Here is a 21,993-nt window from a genome sequence, read left to right as displayed (position 1 = left end):
GATCCTAAATTAGCAAGAAGGGACCCTATTCAAATTGCCTTGTTTTTAGCTCATAGCAAGCACACTACCAACATTCTCTAGGGGGTATAATTCCCCAAAGGCACTCAGTTACATATAAAATACACAATAATGATACCTAAATTTGATTTCTAATTCTGACTCACCCATGAGAGAGGGACTCTTTATGCTTCTAGACTTCATTCTTTACCATACAGTAAGAAAACTGTTGAGTTTCTTTAGCCTTTAGTAGCATATACTTGGGATGAAACCCCCATGACTAAATTGTAAACTAGAATGAGTTTCATAAAAAAAGTTTTAAAAAATAATTTTCACGAATTGTAATAATCAAGTCAAAGGAGCCTTCACTAAATACGTCTATAAAAGGTATCTAACTTCTTGTGGGTTACTAATCTAAATGCTACATCTTAGTTTTAATATAGGAACATTTGAAATCAGAAATAGAATCTTGGCAGAGAAATATTTGTGTTAGACTAGTTGTAGTGGTGTGGCAAGCACCTACTTTAGTTGTACATAAATATGCAGGATATTACATTCTGTTTTCTAAATCTTTAAGAATTTTGATATGAGTTTGACTTTGAACCTCATTAACCTAACCTTACTAGTATATATTAACATTGTTTGATCAGTTTGGTAGGTATGTAAGCAGTATGACTCATTCATTCTCAATTCTAAAAAGAAATCATTTAGAGAAAAGCACTTTTAAATATGTGAAGTCATGGAGAAATATTTGAAGATTTTAAAAATAATTGCCATTTTAAAGCCATGTAAGCATAAGCAAATCAGAGCCATGTTGCTTTGAAAACCAGATTAATAACCAAAGTTTTCTGGAAGGGTGTCGTCTGGAAAGTGACATTAAGAGGTGGCAGTGCTTAGAATTTGATGGAAAAGGCCATTGTAGTAGAAAGGTATACTTTGATAAAATCATCAAATTACAAAAGAAATATTTTGTGTGTGAAAGGTGAAACATGCTGGTGTGAGTAATGGTAAGTAGTAGCAGACGAGTGATGATGTGTAGTGAAATTAGAGAATATGAGCATCTCAGTGCATGTGTTAAGGTTTCAGATGCCTTCTAGAGAGGCTACATTGAAAGTGTTCATGGGCTTTGAGTACTATACAAAGTAAGAGTTAATGAAAATTAAATTAGAAGGGTTGGAATAGACAGCTTAACTGAAGATCTGTTGTTATTTAGCTGAGTAGATGGTAGTAGATGGATGGTGTGTGAGGATAAAGATGGAAGTACATTGAATATCTTTCATTTCTGCCCTAACCAGACTTCTCATCCCTGAAACTGAGATGAAAAGTGAATTGGAGGAAAAAAGGGGAAAATCAAATGTATGTGCTAATGGATTGAGGCATTGGTGGGAATTTGTATCAGAAAGAAAAGAGGATGTGGTGAAGAAAGCTTTTTTTTTTTTTTTCTATTTCCTGTTCCCTATTTGTACCACTTTATACTTTGAAATTACAGATGATGCTATGATGCTTTATTTCAGGGTGGCTTGTGTTCACATATTTTAAATTCAAAATAAATCATCAAAAATAACATTAGGAAGAGGAGAATGAAAAAATAAACAGTTTTGAGTATTTGCACAATATAGGATACACTATTAGATGATTTGAAATCAGTATCTAATCAAATTGATTTGTTTGTAGAATAACAGCAATGGGAATAAAATAAATAACAAAATACATATAGGATTATGATATTTCTGTAGATAACCAGATGTGGTACAAAAAGCTTCAAAAACTTGTTGGAGCCATACCTTAATTTGGGGCTGAAGAAGAGTTTGAATTCAGAATGATGTGATCCAGAGTCTTAGATCTTTACAAAGTGTCATACATATTTTCAAGAAAATGCAATAAATGACTCAGCAGTAAGATTTGGTTAGCTATTAAAAACACTATTACTATGTGAAACTGGGCTCCTCTGATAATAGCATGGTAGGTTTAGATGGAGACAATTAAAGGAATCATTTGTGCAGAGAGAAAGGGGAAATACATCATGCACAAGAAGATTGAAACAGTGCTTCAAATGCAGAAGTAGTAAATAAGACATTAATTTCATCAAAATACAAAGAATACATGCTGAAGTTATAGTTTACTGGCAACAAAGAAACAAGACTTCAGAATGTCAGTCAACTGAACATTACTTACTTCTAGTATTTGATTACAAGTGCACTTCACAGAAAATAATGCACTTGGATTTCAGTAGTACATTCATTTCAAACAAGACAATGTAACCATAGGTATTATAAATTTAAACTCAGTCCAAAAGACTCAGTAAGCTGTATTTTGAAATTTAAGCACGTGAGAAACTTCCAAGAAATTTAGGAATACCTATTAGAATGGGTAAAAAAAGATAAAGTAATTATAACTATTGTTTTACTGTATCTGATGGTCTTATCACAGTGATTGAACCTATTCTACGCAATTTCAATGGACAGAATAAAAACCAGATAGAACTCTTTTTTAAAAAAAGGTTTATTTATTTATTTATTTATTTATTTGAAAGGCAGTTACAGAGAGGTAGAGGCAGAGAGAGAGAGAAAGGTCTTCCATCCGCTGGTTCACACCCCAAATGATCATAAGGCCAGAGCAGGGCTGATCGGAAGCCAGGAGCTTCTTTAGGGTCTCCCATGCGGATGTAGGGGCCCAAGCACTTGGGCCATCTTCTACTGCTTTCCTAGGCCATAACAGAAAGTTGGATTGGAAGTGGAGCAGCCAGGACTTGAATCAGCGACAAAATGAGATGCTGGCCCTGTAGGAGGCAGCTTTACCTGCTATGCCACTGCATGGGCCCCAGATAGAACTCTTTAGACACAGAAATATAAGAAGGGGAACTTGTTCTGAAGACTAAGAAGAAAGCATAGAAAAAGATAAAGATCACTTTGCATTTTTCAAAGTGGTGTTTGTCCTCATCCTAAGACTTTAGCTACTTGAGTTATCAAAATTCCAGCATACCAACCAGATTTTATGAAACTCAAATATTACAGCAACCTTAGCCTTCCTAACCTGCAGGAAGTTACCAAATCAAACAATTTCATCTTACGCATTTAAAAAGAAGTGATTTGTTCAACCATGAGCAACAACATAAGACACTTAAAATGTGCCATTCTGGGAGCTATGTGCCCTTGATATACGTCAGGGGTTCTGTTTGTAGGACTGACTTCGAGAGTAAATTGTCTACAATTTCCATTACTTAAATAGTTTTCCTGGTTATTAAGAGTTCATAGAGCATTGTTTAATGGAGGTGAAGCAAAACTTTAAGGCACTTTCCAAGGTGTGAATGATAGGATCATATCTGCTTGTTAGTCCAAGCTGATTTCCAAAGTTCAATTTTGTGCTTATCAGCATTGTATTTTATGTTTTGCCTAACAGACTTTTATCTAAAACATAAGAAAATGTTGACTTTTGTTATTGTTTAATTCCCTTTTTCTACTATTGCATATTTTATGGTCCATAATTGCAGAAAGTACAATATTGTTTTCCTTTAAAGATATATATATATATGTATATATAGACAAATAGACAGATAGGTAATATTTTATGTAAAAACAAGCTACAATACAATCCAAAGCCAGATGATAATTCTTTAAAAATTCAAAATCCCAAAGATACTTTTTCAAGAGGCAATAGTTTGAGATTTTAGAGCCTTCAAAGATAGTCATTGACAAGAATATCATCATAAAACAAGTTTCATTATTAATAGACTTATTAACCTAAAGTTGGAACTGTCCCAAATACGGCGTTTTACGAACTTATGATTACAGAATACTATGAGGACTGCACAATATCATTTTTTTTTGACAGACAGAGTGGACAGTGAGAGAGAGAGACAGAGAGAAAGGTCTTCCTTTACCATTGTTTCACCCTCCAATGGCCGCTGCGGTCGGCACACTGTGGTCGGCACATTGCGCTGATCCGAAGCCAGGAGCCAGGTGCTTCTCCTGGTCTCCCATGGGGTGCAGGGCCCAAGCACTTGGGCCATCCTCCTCTGCACTCCTGGACCACAGCAGAGAGCTGGCCTGGTAGAGGGGCAACCGGGACAGAATCCGGTGTCCTGACCTGGACGAGAACTCGGTGTGCAGGCGCCGCAAGGCGGAGGATTAGCCTATTGAGCCACGGTGCCAGCCACAATATCATTTAATTGCAGAAACGTATTTCTACTGCTTTCTTAAAAATAAGAAATACTTGTGGAACCATGATGTTAATATTCCCAACATCTGGCTCCATCGAGTCATCTCTGTCATAATCTATTCTATTGCTGTGAACTATGATGTTTTGCAGGTTCCTTTTCATTGCTTATTATCACTTGCCATATAGTTAACCTTAATTGGAATTCATACACTAGTGAATTCCTTGATATTTAATAAAGGGAAAAGATACCATAAGCATGTAGCATGAACATATATGTGTATAATTTGTAAAATAATCTTATGAGTTGACTACTAACATTTCTTCTTTCATAGATGAAGAAAATGTTTCATAATAGATAAAATGAATATCTCTCATTCAAATATTCTGAAAGTGAGCAAATCAGGAAAAAGACAAAAAATAAAGCATGAATTTCCATCTTGCATATCACACCAGCCTTGGCCATCTTTGGGAGCATATGTCTGAGCCGTTACTTCTGCTATGTCTGCTGTAACTGGCTGCTCAGGATGAATTCTGTGATTACCTCCAACAGGAACAAAATGCAGGATGAGGGAAATCAGAGCAGTGGAGGCCCATTTCTCCTCTTGGGTTTCTCAGAATACCCACACCTCCAGGTGCCCCTGTTCTTTGTGTTCTTGGTCATCTACATAGTTTCCGTGCTGGGAAACCTGGGTATGATTGTGACCATCAGGATTAATCCCAAACTCCACACTCCAATGTACTTTTTCCTCAGCCATCTATCCTTTCTAGATTTCTGTTACACCTCTGTGGTTACACCCAAACTGCTAGCACTCTTGGTTGTAGAAGACAGAACCATCTCCTTTGAAGGATGCATGACACAGTTTTTGTTTGGTTGCACATTTGTGATCACAGAAATGTTCCTGTTGGCAGTGATGGCCTACGACAGGTTTGTGGCTGTTTGCAAGCCCCTGCTCTACACAGTTGCTATGTCTCAGAGGTTCTGTGCTCTCCTGGTGGCTGGGACTTACACCTGGGGTGGACTCTGCTCGCTGACACTCACATACTCTCTGTGGGAGCTCTCCTACTGTGGATCTAACGTCATCAACCACTTTGTCTGTGAGTATTCAGCCATTCTTTCTGTAGCCTGCTCTGACACATTCCTCAGCCAGTTCATGTGTTTAGTTATTTCTACATTCAATGAGGTGTGCAGTCTTCTCATCATCCTTGCTTCCTATGTGTTCATCATAGTCACCGTCATCAAGATGCCTTCTAAAGATGGACTGCGAAAAGCCTTCTCCACTTGTGCCTCTCACCTGACTGCCATCTGCATCTTCCATGGGATCATCCTGCTTCTCTACTGTGTGCTCCAATCAAAAAACTCATTGCTCCTCGTCAAAGTAGCAACTGTGTTTTATACCATTGTGATCCCTATGCTAAATCCCTTTATCTATAGCCTAAGAAATAAAGATGTGAAAGAAACTCTCAGAAAGCTAGTCTATGCCAAACTGTTTTCTCAGTCATTGTAAGTGCACACACATACACACACACACACGCACGTACACACCCCACAAGTAGTTATATTGCATGTTTTACGCATTGTAATCAGGCTCATTACTTTTTTCAGTAACTAGGATAAAATTTATTCATAAAACTGTTTAGATAATTTGCCTGTGTCCATGATCATTAAATATCACTATTCTTTAAAAAAATCACTTGTGGATAAAATGGAAGAAAAGGAGAAATAAAATTCATCTATGCTCCTCCTTTGAATCCTACACATAAGTCACCCTTGCTGAAGACCATTGTCTTCCTTTTGTTCTCACTCTGTCTCTCTCTTGATGAAATCGGTCAACAACATAGACAGATCTTTTATTTAGAATACTCTATGTTGTTTTCTCCAAGGAAAAGAAGGTCAGAACATCATTCACATTTTTAAAATTGCCCATTGTCCCTTTTTCACTGTGCCTGCTCAGCACCCCTAGATTTAAACTCCACTTTGGAGTTTGTGTTTTTCAGGATTTTTCCTTTCTCTCCTTCCCCAAATGCTGCCATTTGAAATTAATTTCAAACAAATAATATTGTATACATTTTGTTATGTGCACTTGTCCTCAGCATTTTGATTTAAAATAATTTTTAGTTGTAGATGTGTTTTTTTATGTTGAAGAGTCTAATGAGCTACCATAGTCTGCATATGCACCCTACTAGTGAGCTCGTGTATTGCTTCTCCTCTTGTGCAGATGCTGGATGAGCATCCTGCCCTCGAGTCTGCTACACTGCAGAGAAACACTCCTGCAGCCTGTTCTGTGTCCTGGAGTCCCAAATACAGGCAGTCTGTTTCTTCACTTTTACCAGATAGCATCCATCTTCCAAAGGAGTTCTGCTTGTTTATGCTCCAGCTACATTTAACGTGACCTCAAATTTTGGCCTATTCATGGTAACATTTAGTATTGTCACACTAGACATGTTAATATTTTCAAAGCTGGGCAATGAGTCAAAGTCTTATTTTGGTTATAATTCAAATTCTTTTATTGTCAGTGTTGTTGAAGTTTTTTTAATACTGTAAAAACCATTTAGATTTTTTGAGGTGACTATGAAAATATTATGCCTATTTTTCAATTTTTTTAACTTTTTATTACTCATATATAGTTTTTTAAGCATTCTGAATACAAATCTATTTTTGAAGCATGTGTTGTATTTCCTCCTGGAACACAACTTAGCTGTTCACTCTCTTGATGATTTATTCAGGTAAACAGGATCCTAACCTCTAATGATATACATTTTATCAAATTATCCCTTTGTATAAGTAATTTCTTCTAATTCTCCATTTAATAAATGTATTTCTTCTCTAAAATAACAGATTACCCCCATTTTGTATGTGTTACAGTGTCTCAAATTCTATGTGTTATTCTGTTTTTAAAATTCTATGCCATTTTATATTCTAGACTTAAATTGTACATCATTTTTATTCATTTCTATGATCATGAATTAATTTTTGCTATGATATAAAATTGGGTCAATTTTATATTCTGACTTATGTATGTGTAATGATCTCAACAATATTTATTTAAAAAGTCATCCCTTTATACACTGATCTAAGTGCCAGATTTTTATAAAATATATGTTCATGTACTAGAGGTCTATTCTAGACTCCAAGTGATTCTTTGTTTTATAGTCAGAACCACCCATAGGGGCAGGCATTGTGGCACAGTAGGTTAAATGGCTGGGATGCTGGGGTTCCATAATGGAGTACCATTTAGAGTCCTGACTGCTCCCCATGATCCAGCTCCCTGCTAACGCACCTGGGACAGCATTGGAAAGTGGCTCAAGTATTTGGGCCCCTGCTACCCACATGGGAGTCCTGAGTGGTGTTTCAGGTTCTTAGCTTTGTCCTGGCTCAGCTTCATATGTTGCAACCATTTGGGTAATATCTGTCTGTCTCTGCTTTTCAAATAAAATGAGGACAAATATGTTTTGAAACATTGGCAGTGTCAGAATAAAACTTCATGCCTATGACTATAACTCAGTTATAAAAGATACTGATTTTCCTTTTCTCATTTAGCATATATTTTAAATATGCTGTTTAGTACTGAGTTAGACACTAACACAATAAAATACACTGATGGCTGAAGAGTATAATGAGCAGAACCACAGGGAAGTAACATGAACCACAACCACAACCTTAGGATAGGTACACTCTCTCTCTCTCTTTCTCTTTCTCTTCTCCTCCCTCTAACTCTGTTTTTTAAATGAATAAATTAAATCATTTTTATTTTACATTAAACTTTCAATTTGTTTAAGGAATACAACTTCATGCACTTAATTGATACAAATTTGAGAACATTGTGATTCTTCTCCCTTCCCTGCCTCCCGTGCTCTCAGGTTTATTCATTCTCCCTCTTCCTTTCCCATTCTTATTTTTTACAGAGATCAATTTTCAGTTAATTTTGCAATCATAAGGTTAACCCTACACAATGTAGTGAACTCACCAAATAGTATGAAGAAAAAAAGAAAAACAGAACAAAAAACAAACAAGTTAACAAGAAAAACATTGTTCCTTGACTATCAAGGCAAGGGCTGTTCAAAACCATCATATCTGATGGTGTCAATTTTGCTTCTATGGATTAGATTTTAAGTACTCCATTGGTTACTACAGATCAGAGAAACCATATGGTTTTTGTCTTTTTGTGATTGACTTATTTCACTAAGTATACCAGAGGAGCAATAATCAACTCCTGAAGCCAAGACAGTGTCTTCAGAATGGTTCTGTGAAAACTGAATCTCCACATGCAGAAGTATGAAACAAGATCCCTACTTTACACCTTACATAAAATTTTAGTCAAAGTGGATCAGAGACCTAAATCTACGATGTGATACCATCAAATTACTGGAGAACATTGAGGAAACCCTACGAGACATTGGCATAGGGAAATACCTCTTGGGTAAAACCCCAGAAGCACAGGCAATCAAAGCTAAAATTAACAAGTGGGATTACATCAAACTGAGAAGCTTCTGTGCTGCAAAAGAAACACTCAGCAGAGTGAAGAGGCAACTGACAGAATGTGATAAAATATTTGCAAACTATGCAACTAATAAAATATTAACCTCCAGAATCTATGAGATCAAGAAACTCAACAACTCCAAAACCAACAGCGTAGACAAGAAATGGGCACAGGACCTGAACAGACAGTTTTCAAGATAGGTGGTTCAAATGGCCATTAGACACCTTGAAATACTCAGGATCACTAGCTGTCAGGGAAATGGAAATCAAAACCACAATGAGCTTTCACCTCACCTCCATTAAGTTAGTGTTCATACAAAAATCAACAAACAACAAATACTGGTGAGGATATGGGGAGAAGGGTATCCTAATCCATTGTTGGTGGGAATGTAAACTAGTGCAGCCACATTATGGAGATATCTCATAAAGCTGAATTTAGACCTACCAAATGACCCAGCTATCCCACTCCTGGGAATTTATCCAAAGGAAATGAAAGCAGCATACAAAAGAGTGATTTGTACCCCCATGTTCATTTCAGTTCAATTTACCATAGCTAAGGTATGGAATCAACCCATATGTCCATCAACTGAATACTGGATAAATAAATTATGGAATATATACATTATGGAATATTACACAGTGGTAAAAAATGAAATCTTATAATTTACAATAAACTGGGTGCAACTGTAAACCATCATACTTAGTGAAATGTGATGTATCTTAAGAAAAAGAAAAAGAAAGAAAGACAAACACCATGCTTTCCTTGACCTGTGGTAGCTAATAGAATACAAAAATGTAATGTACATGAGTGAAATTGACATTTTAATATTTGATTATTGTTTAAAGCACTTGTTTCTACTGTTGAGGAAATGTTTTTTTCTTCTTCTTATTATTATTTGTTGAATTCTTTACTTAGTGAAGGTTTTAAGCTTATGAATATAAAATCATCTGAAAGTATGTCATTGCAAAAATTAAAAGAAGGAATAAGAAAAGAAGGAGGATGGAGGTTGGGAGCATGTGTGGAAGGGAAGGTATGGTGGGAAGTATCACTATGCTCCTAAATCTGTATATATAATATGTGGATAATTTGTTCAGCTTCTGAATAAAAAAAATTGGTTAAAAAAGATATATTAGTTTTTTTCAAAGTCAGAGTTATACAGAGAGAATGAGAGAGAGGGAGAGAGAGAGAGGGAGAGAGAGAGAATCTTTCATCTACTGATTTATTCTCTAGATGGCTGCAACAGCTGTGGCTAGACAAAGATGAAGCCAAGAGTCAAATGCTTCCTTCAGGTCTCACACATGGGTAACAGGCACCCAAGTACTTGGGCCATTCTCTGCTGCTTTTTCTAACTCATTAGCAGTGAGCTGTACCACAAGTGGAGCAGCCAGGATAAAACTGATGCCCATATAGGACACTGATATCGAAGGTGGCAGCCTTACCCACCACACCACTATGCCGACTGTCATTAGATGTTTTGCTTTTTTTTTTTTCTCAATTAATGACATATTTCTTTTCCAGGCTCCAATCCACAGTTACACATAACATACTAGTCATGCCTTCCTGATCTTCTCCAGCTTGTGGCAGTTTTTGTTCTTTCTTGTCATGAGTGAGCTTTATGGAGTACAGGGTAGATATCCTACAGAATGCACCCTAATCTGAGATTGTCAATAACTTTCCAGTAGTAAACTAGAATTGTGAACTTCGATGGAAGATCACATAATTAAAACACTTTTCCAATTATTTGATATGAAGGGTACAGGATATCTACATATTACAGTGAGGGTAATCTTCATCCATTGCCTAAGTTATTGTTTGCCAGATTTCTTCATCTAAATTTGAATATAGAGTTTAGTACATGGTTAATGTTATCTACTTACCAATTCTTATTTACATTTTCTTCTTATTTATGTACTATGAAGTTTGCATTTTTCTGCAACCATATTATTTCAATAATCCAATACTTAAAATAGTTAATGAAGTAGATATAATGATGCAATCATCCCTAATGATTCAGAGAAGGTCTACCTATCACAGTAACATAAGAAACAATGTTTCAACTAATTACAGGCTTTGTGCCACTGAGAAATACAACCATAATTCTCTGGGGTCTATATCTATCTTGTATTTGGGAACATGTATAAGATTCAGAATTTGATATGAGTTCAGACTGTGGATTTAGCTTTTTTCTTTGGTGAAGTATCTGAGATTTACTATGTCCTAGAAACAAAATGCCATTTTACTAGCACATTCTTGGATGCGAACTCCCACTTTTGCTAACAAACTTCCAACTTGTTGTTGTTAAAGAAGGTTTATTTCTTCCTTGGTAGAAATCCCCAGTAAATCTATCAGAGCTCCTGGCTTCAGGTCAGTTCATGGGTTTACTGGCATCTTTCAGTTCAGGTGGCAAGCACAGAGGTTCTGCTCATACAGATTATTCAGAAATTAAGTAGATTCCTTTTTATGGTCAGGTGCATCTTAAGTTTTACTCTCAGGTAATAAAGGGTTCTTCTGACTTAAATTTTATTTTACAGAAACTGGCAGCAATGATATCACTGAGTAATATGGAGAAGACTCACAGAAAGCTTACTGGATGTTTGTGGGCATTGAATTTCCATGTCAGTTTTGATTTGAGTGCAAGTCTAATTCTAATGAACTGGTGGTTCCAAAATTATTTGAAATTTCTGTGGTTTAAACAGCGAGTCTTTTTTGAATCTTTTGGTTGTTGTTATTATTGGTCTAATAAGTTTGCCACATATCCCGAGCATAGCAGTAGGCTTTTACTATGATGTTCAAATATTGAAGTGGTGGTGATTTACAAAATAGTGTGAACAAAAAGTGGATATTTGAAGTGTTTCCACTTCAAGCTGGCATGGTGACTTTGTGAGTTAAAGTGTGTCCACCAATGCCCACTTAACTACTCTAAAGAATACGTTCTGATCATCTGTGCGTGGGGTTGTTTATAGCTCATAGAAAGGCAAGGATTACTGGAGCTGAGTCTATACCCTGGCAAATATTATAGATAAAACTGAGAAGATAGAAAATCACAGATAAACGTCTTCTGCAACCTCGTGCCCATGTCTTCTTCATTTTTCTCTTGTGTTAAGAGCACTCATTTTATAGCTTTCATTGTGTTCACGTCCTACATTTGCAGCATTGTAACAAAGGAGGTATTACTGATTGGCTAAGAAATTGTATCATTTTCAGTACATGATTTTCATTGTACTATAGAGCATATGCTTTAGGAAAATATTGTTGTTGACTATTTGCTTCTATTCTTCAACTATAAGTGTGTGAACAAATATAAACTTTACTTCATTTCTATGATAATTATTCTAACAAGGCTGACTTTTCAATAGCATAATTATCATCAAGGGATTTTTAACCATTTCATAAAAATGTTTATTTTGGAAAAACTATAGATGGATTATAATTTTTTGCACAAAAATATATATTTTAATTCAATTTTCCCACAAAAATTTTAAGTACTCTTATGTTTTATATCCTGCTGGATCTCAATTCTTTAGTATGAATCACCATTTTATGAAAGCCTGGTGAAGCTATAAGTTTTTTTTTTTTTAAGATTTGTTTATTTATTTGAAAGTCAGAGTTACACAGAGAGGAGAGGCAGAGAGAGAGATCTTCCATCTGATGGTTCACTGTCCAATTGGCCGTAATAGCCAGACCTGCACCGATCCGAGGCCAGGAGCCAGGAGCTTCCTACAGGTCTCCAATGCGGGCCCAAGGACCAGGGCCATTTCTACTGCTTTCCCAGGCCACAGCAGAGAGCTGGATCAAAAGAGGAGCAGCAGGGACTAGAAGCAGCGCCCATATGGGATGCTGGCACTTCAGGCCAGGGCTTCAACACACTGCACCACAGTGCTGGCCTGAAGCTATAAGTTGTGGGCCTCAAAATAGACTTTCGATTCAGCAGGTTGATGAAGGGACTGGAGAATTTGCAAACCTAAGAAATTCCCACGTGATGCTGCTGTAGCTGCTGATTTCAGAATCACACTTTGAGAGTCATTGTTTCATACCATTGCTCACACAAAACTATTCCCTTTCTTTGTTTCTCCTTCCTATTCAGTTCTACTTTTCAAAATTAACTTTTTTTTTTCTTTTTTTAAATCCAATAGGAATCATAATGCTATTTCAAGGAAATCAAAGCAGCAGACCCCATTTTATTCTCTTGGGATTTTCAGAATACCCACGACTCCAGGTTCCATTGTTTTTCTTTTTCTTGTCCATCTACACAGTGACTGTGGTGGGGAATTTGGGCATGATAATAATCATCAAGATCAATTCAAAGCTTCACACAATCATGTACTTCTTCCTTAGCCATTTGTCATTTATAGACTTCTGTTTTTCCACTGTAGTCACACCGAAACTGTTGGAGAACTTGGTTGTGGAAGACAGGAACATTTCTTTTTATGGTTGCATCATGCAATTTTCTTTCATTTGCATTTTTGGAGTGGCAGAAACTTACATGCTAGCAGTGATGGCCTATGACCGGTTCGTGGCGGTTTGCAATCCCTTGCTCTACACGGTTGTTATGTCCCGGAAGCTTTGTGCTCTTTTGGTGGCTGGGTCTTACATGTGGGGAATTGTGTGTTCATTGACACTCACCTATTTTCTTCTTGGATTGTCCTACTGTGAATCGAGCATCATAAACAATTTTATCTGTGATCACTCTGTAATTGTTTCTGTCTCCTGCTCAGACCCCTATATCAGCCAGATGCTGTGTTTTATTACTGCCGTGTTCAATGAGGTGAGCACTCTGATGATTATTCTTGTGTCATATGTTTTCATTTTCATCACTGTTATGAAAATTCCTTCTGCAAGTGGGCGTCAGAAAACCTTCTCCACTTGTGCTTCCCATCTGACTGCCATCAGCATTTTCCATGGAACCATTCTTTTCATTTATTGTGCTCCTAATCTTAAAACTTCTTGGCTCTTAGTTAAAATGGCTTGTATGTTTTATGCAGTGATGATTCCCATGCTGAACCCATTGATCTATAGCCTTAGGAACAAAGATGTGAAGGACACATTAAAAAAATTGGTTGTCACCTATTGTATTATCATTTGATACGATATTTCTGCATTTATTTTTTTTTTACTTCTGAAAAACAGATTCACCTATGCTATGCTACAGATTTCCCAATTTTTGTGGTGTAACTTATGATTTAAATGGATAATAATTGTATATATTTATGGGTCAGGTGGAAGGTTTTGTTATATTTTTACTTTGTGGAATAATAAAAGCAGACTGATTAATATACCCATCACATTACATGCTTGTTTTTATGATGAGAACATTTAAAATCTATTCTTTTGGCAATTTCCAACTTTGAAATGTATTATTAGCTGTGATCACCAACTGTGAAATAGATCATTAAAACTTTTTCTTCTTATTTACCTGGAACTTTTGCCCTTTGACCAACATCCACTTTTTCTATCCACCCTTTTTCCTATCCTCTTGTAATCGCTGTTTTACTCTAATCCCATGTGTTTGGCTTTTTAGATTCTAATAACAAGTCAGATCATATTGTCATAATGGAATTCATATGGTCATAAGGAAACCCTATACTCTGTTGGTGAGCATATAAATTAGTGACATCATTTTGGAAAAATATATAGAGATTCCTCAAAAAAGTAAAACAAGATCATCATGTGACTCAGCAATTCTACTGGAAACAAGAATTGTAATCAGCATGTTAAACAGGTATCTTCCATACACACTCCCATGTTCATGCCAGAATTATTCATCTTAGCCAACACAAAAACAGGCTGTGTCCATTAATGGATGAATGGATGAAGGTAGTGCAGTACATAGACACAGTGGTGACTGTATGATCTCAAGGAAGACATTATGTCACTATGACAACACAGATGAATTGGACGACATATTCACACTGAGCTTTCTTTTTCTTTTTACTTATTGAACTACCTATTTAGTGGAACATCAAACCTTTGACTATAATGTAAACTAAAAATATATTATTTCAAAAATTAAAAAGACAGGAAGAAAGGAAGAAAGAAAGAGAAAGGATGCAAGGAAGGAAGGAAGGAAGGAAGGGAAGGAGGGAGGGAGAGAGAGAGAGAGAGAGAAAGAAAGGGAAAGAGAGAAAGTCATAGTAGAGAGAGGAAGGAAGTGCCATTATACTGTTAGGACTGTATCTTCAAACTGCATTGAATTTGTTCTCTTTGTATTAATATCACATTAATATTAGAATTGCTGAGAACTATGTTGTAGTAACTATCACACATTCGCTGTGACCCTGAAAATCTAATGTATAATAAAAAGTTATTATGGGAAGACTTTGCTCTACAGTTATCTCCTATATCCTCTCTGGAGTAGGATGTGATTGATGGATCAGAGAAAAAAATGAATAAGTGATTGATTGACATTGATTTCTATTTAATTTTTTAATTTATTTTCACTTTATTTGAAAGACAGAGATGAGAGAGAGGGACAGAGACAGAGACAGAAACAGAGATAGAGGCAGGGAAATAGCTTCTATACACTGGTTCACCTTCCATCCAGGTCTTCCATGTGGGTGACAGGGTTCCAACTATTTGAACTATCACCTCCTGCTTTCAAAGGTTTGTATTAGAAGAAGCTTGATTAGAAGCAGAGCCAGAATTTGAACATGGGCACTCTGATATAGGATGTGGGCATCCTTAGAGACAACTTAACCATTGTTCAAAGGTTACATTTATGGAAAAAATTAACAGAATTTTCCTGTACCTAAAAATAATGTTTCAAAATATATATGCAACAAAGGCTTTTCAGACCAAAAATGCTAAAAGCATATGCTTCAGTGGAATTGAAGATAAATAGCTCATAAGGGAAGTCCTTCACACAGAAGGAAACCAGATGGACTTTTGAGATGCCTATAGATGATGACACCTACATAGTAGGCCTTGAGTAGATCAATAAGGCTTAAAGCACACTTATTCAACTTAGATTGTAAAATGTGCTATTTTCCTTTCCACTTTTAAAGGTAATCAAAAACAATTCACATTTTCATGGAATGGATAAAAGTGTTGATTTAGAATTTTGCCTGGGAATATGCAATCTTTCCAACTCTCATTATATAGCTTGAAAACATATGGGCCACCTGAACATGACACAGAACATTCCCCTCATCCATTACAATGATAGTGTCATTCTAATCAAACAGGGTAAACAGATGTAGCTAGTATTCTAGGGCCCGTGGTTAGGCATAGAGGATACAGGAAACTCTGTGACTGCCACTTCAGTGATGTGGTTATGGTGGAAGTAATCTGGAGGCATTCCTGAGGATTCACTCCAAAACAAAGATAAATAAAGTGTTTTATTATTGGACCCCATCAGGAGTGAGGAAGCACAGCTCTTGGAAGAACTCTTTTTAAGGTTTTAGAGACAACATATCTCAGACCCTATAATACATTTGCAGTTCTTACTGATATCAGGAATGATGGTGAAGGTGACACATAGGTCACCTAACACATAGGTGAGTGTGCCTGCTCTTCCTGTTGTGTGTGGTGAGAACTATGGATTGCTTCTAAACAGTACAATGCAACAAAGTCAGTTGGAGGCCCCTTCACTTGATTCAGTTAGTTGATTTTGATGTGATTTAGTAGAAATTTTTCATAGATGGTTTTGATTTGATCATGAAAATCCCATAACAGAGAGACTGAGCCTTTACTGGCTATGAAGCAACTGCCATGTTGTAAGAGGCCCTGGAGAGGGCGCTGATATGCAAGTACCTGCAGGTGGCTTGTGGCAGCTGACAGTCCTGCAGAACAGGTATCAAGATGAAGGGACCTTACTCCAACATTTGCAAGGAGATGAATTCTGCTAACAACTTGAGGAGCTTGGATGTACTTCCTTCCCTAGTCCAGCTATAATGAAATTGTGGCTTAATTGCAGCCAGATGAAACTTTCAAGACTACCAAAAATCCAACTAAGATATGTAGTGATTTCTACAGAAACTGTGATATAAAAGTGTATATTAATTTAAGCCACTGATCTGGCGACCTGTTAGTAATTTTTTTGTTCTTTTTTGACAGGCAGAGTTAGACAGAGAGAGAGACAGGGAGAAAGGTCTTTCTTCTGTTGGTTCATCCCCCAAATGGCCGCTACGGCCGGCGCACTGCCAATCCGAAGCCAGGAGCCAGGTGCTTCCTCCTGGTCTCCAATGCAGGTACAGGGCCCAAGGACTTGGGCCATCCTCCATTGCCTTCCCGGGCCACAGCAGAGAGCTGGACTGGAAGAGGAGCAACCAGGACAGAATCCGGCACCCCAACTGGGACTAGAACCCGGGGTGCCGGCCCCTCAGGAGGATTAGCCTCGTGAGCCATGGCACTGGCCAATTAATAAATATTAAAAAAAAAAGAAATGGCCCGCCAATATTTTGATGAATGATTTTAATACCACGTGTAACCATACCCTGATTATTTCTTTTAAATTATAAGTTCTAAAATAAGTCAGGTAGAACTGCTCTTTATATGTTTAAAGGTTAATTATGGTTCCTTTTTATGAAATATTTGTGTCTTACTTCTGTTTTTCAATAGGATTATCATCTATCACTTTATATATGTATAATAGTTTTCTCAGTTTTTAATTTCTTAACTAATTTTCTTTTTTTTCAAATAAATTCTACATGTTAATGTAATCTAAATTTTAGACTTTTATTTTGGAACTTTTTGTTGGTATATAAAATAAGAATGAGAGCTAATATAATGGTTTTTTATTTGGCTATGTATTTGTTCTAATATGATACTGTTTTATAATAGAAATTTTATGATTTATTTCAAATTATATAAAGTTGGACATTTTAAAAATTTAATTTTAGAGTGTTATCAGATATTTATGTTTACTCATATAAACATTAGAAAATAGACTACAATATGTTCCTTTAGGAGTCGAAGTAAAATGTTTATTCGTGTTTATTTTGCATGAACTACACTAGACTGCACTTATGGAGACTTCTAGACCTGATAATTGTGGAATTGCAGCATTTTGAGAAATAACATACAAATAGAATCTAGAATTAATGCAATGGCTCCAGTGACTGTCAGAATTTATATGACTTACTCTAACAACACGTGATTACTGAAGAAAAGTCACCTGATCCAAAACAACATGTTTAATTTCCTGTTTTAACTGTCATGTCAGTCATTTCTGGACTATGCCCTTGCACCTGTGTAGTAGCTATACAACACACTGACTGTGCCTGTCCCATATTCTCTTAGCAGTGCAATGACAGTTTTAAGTACAAGCTTTCAATTCATAGAATTCACACAACTCTAAGAATAAGAGTAGCAGAAAGGAATTATTCCACATTTTAACATAGAGCATATTTTTGTTTCTCAAGAAAGACACAAATCTTCAATGACAAAACTGTAAAGTCAAGGCACCTAGTATCATACTCATTAACAAACCAGAAAAGCCTTTTCTATGGTAAGTTAGCATTTTCTCCATAACTTCGTTCACAACATTGAAAGATAAATTGCAGGGCTGGCATTGTGGCATAGTGGGTAAAGCTGCGTCCTGAAATGCTATTATCCTTTTGGGTGCTGGTTCGAGACTCAGTTGCTCTCCTTAGATCCAGCTCCTGCTAATGTCCCTGGGAAAGCAAAAGAAGATGGCCCAAGTGCTTGTCCCTGCACGCACATGGGAGATCCCGAAGAAGCTCCTGGTTTCTGGCTCCTGGCTTTGGCCTGGCTCAGCCCTGGCCATTATGATCATTTGGGGAGTGAATCAGCAAATGGAAGACCTCTGTGTCTGTTTCTCTCTCTCTCTCTCTCTCTCTCTCTCTCTCTCTTTCTTTCTCTCTCTCTCTCTCTAACTCTGACTTTCAAATAAATAAAATATAAGAAAGATAAATTGTGTTTAAATTCTTTATGTGTGTTTGAGAATTTGAAGAAATACATATTTTTATGGATTGAAAACCCATGGAATTCATCCTACAATTAAGCTTCTTTGGCTCCTTCCAGATATTGACCTTACCAATTCATACATTACCGTCATCTAGAAAAACCTCACACAATGTGTGGCATAAATTTTTACAACATTTTAAGCTGTGTTCAGGTTGCTCATTATAGCTGAAAGCATTTTTAGGAGTTGGTTCAGTAATGTGGCACTTTTATGTCTATTAATTTCCGGAAGGCATCTTTCACATCTTTATTTCTCAGGCTGTAGATGAGAGGATTCAGCATGGGGTTGACCACTGTGTAAAATACAGAAGCCACTTTCACAGTTTGGCGAGAGTTTTTGGAGTTGGGCACACAGTAGAGGGAAAGTATGGTCCCGTGGAAGATGGTGATGGCAGTCAGGTGGGAGGCACAGGTGGAGAAGGCTTTGCGACGCCCACTGGCAGAACGGATTTTTAGCACAGTCACAAAAATGAAGATGTAGGATGTGAGAATGATGAGTAATGTGCTCACTTCATTGAAGGTGGCAAAGCCGAAAAGCAGCAGGTGGGGCATGTGTGTATCTGAGCTCGAGACAGCGATGAGAGCAGTGTATTCACAGAAAAAATGATTGATCACGTGGTGTCCAAAAAAGTTAAGCTGCAGAGCATAGCAAAGGAGCACCAAGGGGCCAAACATACCCCAGAGGTATGACCCGGCCACTAGTAGGACACAGAGCCTCTGTGACATGGTCACTGTGTACAACAGCGGGTTACAGATGGCCACAAAGCGGTCATAGGCCATCACCGCCAGCAGGAAGGACTCAGTTACGACAGCAGTGCAGGACAGGAAGTACTGCAGCATGCAGCTAAAGTACAAGATGCTTTTATCTGCCACGACCAAATTCTCCAACAACTTGGGAGTGATGATGGTAGAGTAACAAAAGTCCACGAATGAAAGGTGGCTAAGGAAAAAGTACATGGGAGTGTGAAATTTGGAGTTTACCTTGATGATCACTATCATTCCCAGGTTTCCTACCACAGTGATAATGTACATGAGCAGAAACAGGAAGAAGAGAGGAAGCTGCAGCTCTGGGTAATCTGTGAAACCCAAGAGGGCAAAGGAGATCTTCACACTCAGATTCCTTGCACTCATCACCATAACTCCTTTTAATGAGAGGGTGGGGTTGATGAGACTTGCTCCCAGTAAGGACAAGATCCTGACAATTATATCATGGTTTTCTGTGGTAAAGAAAAGAAAAGGAAAAGCTAGAGTTATTAATCCCAGTTTTCTCCATGAAGGGCATGCCTCTTGCAGAGAGCTGCTATGCATAGAGCAAACCAAGCTGAGTCTCTGATGTTTCTTGGTGTTTCTGCTGCACTTTGTGTTAACATCCTCACATTACCTAGTATCAAATCAAGCACATAACTGATAGAAAATGTGAGTAAATGCATAAATACATAACCTAAATGCATAAATACATAACTCACCTCAAAGAACGACATGCAATGCTAATCTGTTTAGCTTTTATACATACATCAAAGTATTTAAGATGCTATGTTTCCACTGTAAGAATGAAGTAAATATTAGGGAAATGCATGGGCCGGCGCCGCGGCTCACTAGGCTAATCCTCCGCCTTGCGGCGCCGAAACACCGGGTTCTAGTCCCAGTCAGGGCACGGATTCTGTCCCAGTTTCCCCTGTTCCAGGCCAGCTCTCTGCTGTGGCCAGGGAATGCAGTGGAGGATGGCCCAAGTGCTTGGGCCCTGCACCCCATGGGAGACCAGGAGAAGTACCTGACTCCTGCTATCGGATCAATGTGGTGCGCTGGTCGTAGCGTTCTGGCCACGTTGGCCATTGGAGGGTGAACCAACAGCAAAAGGAAGACCTTTCTCTCTGTCTCTCTCTCTTTCACTGTCCACTCTGCCTGTCAAAAAAAAAAAATATTAGGGAAATGCATGAAAAGAATGTAGTAATCCCACTTTGACAATTTCTTTTCCACAAAGAATTCTCTCATTGAATTTCTTAGTGATTTAGGGAAGTTGATGAGGATAATAGCCTACTTTGACTTTGGGGATAGAGTGTGTATATATGTTTTTAGGGTTTATGGCCTAAGGGTTGGTTTCTATATCCCAGGCATCACACATAGAACTCTTGAGAGTAGCAAGCTTACCAGCTAAAGCAATAAGTTCATTACTGTGAAAGTTTATGTATCAATGGATGTCACACATAAAGAGAATAAGGATAAATGTCCATTTCTAGGCAGGACTTTATTCTGTTCTTTGTGAAATGGTATTCACTGGACCTAAGGCCAAATAGTCACATGACCATTAACTTCTCTCTTTAATATTATTGGGTTCAGAATTGGATAAGCTTTATGGTGACAACAGAAACATAAAAATCAAAGAAAACTGCAGATATATTAGAAAAATAGTATTTTCTTAGTTGCACAGGAAACTTGAATAAACTTACCCGTTATAGAGAAACAGGCCACCAACCTCCTGTTTCTCTGTAGGCTGAGTACAACTGGGGCAGGAGGCTCTTATGCATGACTGTATAGCCCTGGGGACTTGAACTCTGGAGAATCCCTCACATCTCAGTGCTCAGGAGCAGCAAAACAGATCATTAAGGCAAATAAAATATCAGGTCCCTTGTACCATCTTGAATGACTAAAATTTCCTCGAAATCACACAGAAAGATTACAGCAGGATGTCAACCCACAGACAGTGTTTGCACATAATTGAAGTGTCCTCAGTTGTTAATAAAGCCAAGCACTCAAATATGACCTCATTACTTCAACAACCCAGTTATTCTCAGAATTTTGGACAGAGCATGTGCCACATTTAGGCAAGTTGTGCCAGCACATTCGCAAAGTTTGCCAAGACTGTTCATTTTGAGAGGACCCCAAAACAAGACAAACGTTCACAGTCTCACTTACCCATAAAAGATGCTCCGTTTGTGGCATGTGACCTGGTGCATAGGATTGTCCTTGAAGTGCATCTGGCACATACACACTGTTTAGAGGTCGCTAATGCCAATTTCAAGTCATGCCTTTAGGATTTTCATGCCAAGCAATAACTTCCGCCAAAGATAACTATTCCTCTTTTGATAAAAAGTTTCCGGCTTTTTATGGGCCTTGGTAGAGACTGAATGGTTGACCATAGGCCACAAAATTGCCATGCCACCCATACTTCTCATAATTAGTGAAGTGTTGTCTATCCTACCATTTCATAAAATTGATATGCCAAACAGGTGGCAGCACTCCTATTCCTAAACTAAGGAACTGAAGCAAGTGGTAAAAACACCCAGGGTCCATACCCTTGTTGTATTGCCTCCTTCTCAGCTTTGTTAGGATTCACTATTCTGTGAACTGACCAGTTGCTGGTTTGTTAGTCTCACCTGAGCTCATTCACTTTACTGCCATTCTATGGGCATTCAGCCAGGGCTAAATCGTCCAAGACTGC

The 21,993-nt window shown here is 37.5% G+C and overlaps 3 protein-coding genes across 3 annotated transcripts; 2 read left to right on the top strand and 1 right to left on the bottom strand.

Moving 5' to 3' along the window:
- The first annotated feature begins 4,679 nt into the window (after window positions 1-4,679).
- On the top strand, window positions 4,680-5,660 carry LOC100339048 (olfactory receptor 1165-like). Its single transcript, XM_002709120.2, has one exon. It carries the CDS (start codon window positions 4,680-4,682, stop codon window positions 5,658-5,660), a length of 981 nt encoding a protein of 326 aa, XP_002709166.2.
- Window positions 5,661-12,774: 7,114 nt separating this feature from the next.
- LOC100340046 (olfactory receptor 5D13-like) lies at window positions 12,775-21,729 on the top strand. The gene is made up of 2 exons (XM_002708907.3): window positions 12,775-13,692; window positions 21,694-21,729. Exons 1-2 carry the CDS (start codon window positions 12,775-12,777, stop codon window positions 21,727-21,729), a joined length of 954 nt encoding a protein of 317 aa, XP_002708953.3.
- On the bottom strand, window positions 18,747-19,691 carry LOC100339293 (olfactory receptor 5D14). The gene has a single exon (XM_008270925.3). It carries the CDS (start codon window positions 19,689-19,691, stop codon window positions 18,747-18,749), a length of 945 nt encoding a protein of 314 aa, XP_008269147.3.
- Window positions 21,730-21,993: the final 264 nt, after the last annotated feature.

The sequence above is a fragment of the Oryctolagus cuniculus genome, chromosome 1 (genome assembly GCF_964237555.1).
Source record: "Oryctolagus cuniculus chromosome 1, mOryCun1.1, whole genome shotgun sequence".
Classification (NCBI taxonomy): domain Eukaryota; kingdom Metazoa; phylum Chordata; class Mammalia; order Lagomorpha; family Leporidae; genus Oryctolagus; species Oryctolagus cuniculus.
Note: the sequence above shows the minus strand (reverse complement) of the source record. Positions and strands in the feature narration are given on the sequence as shown.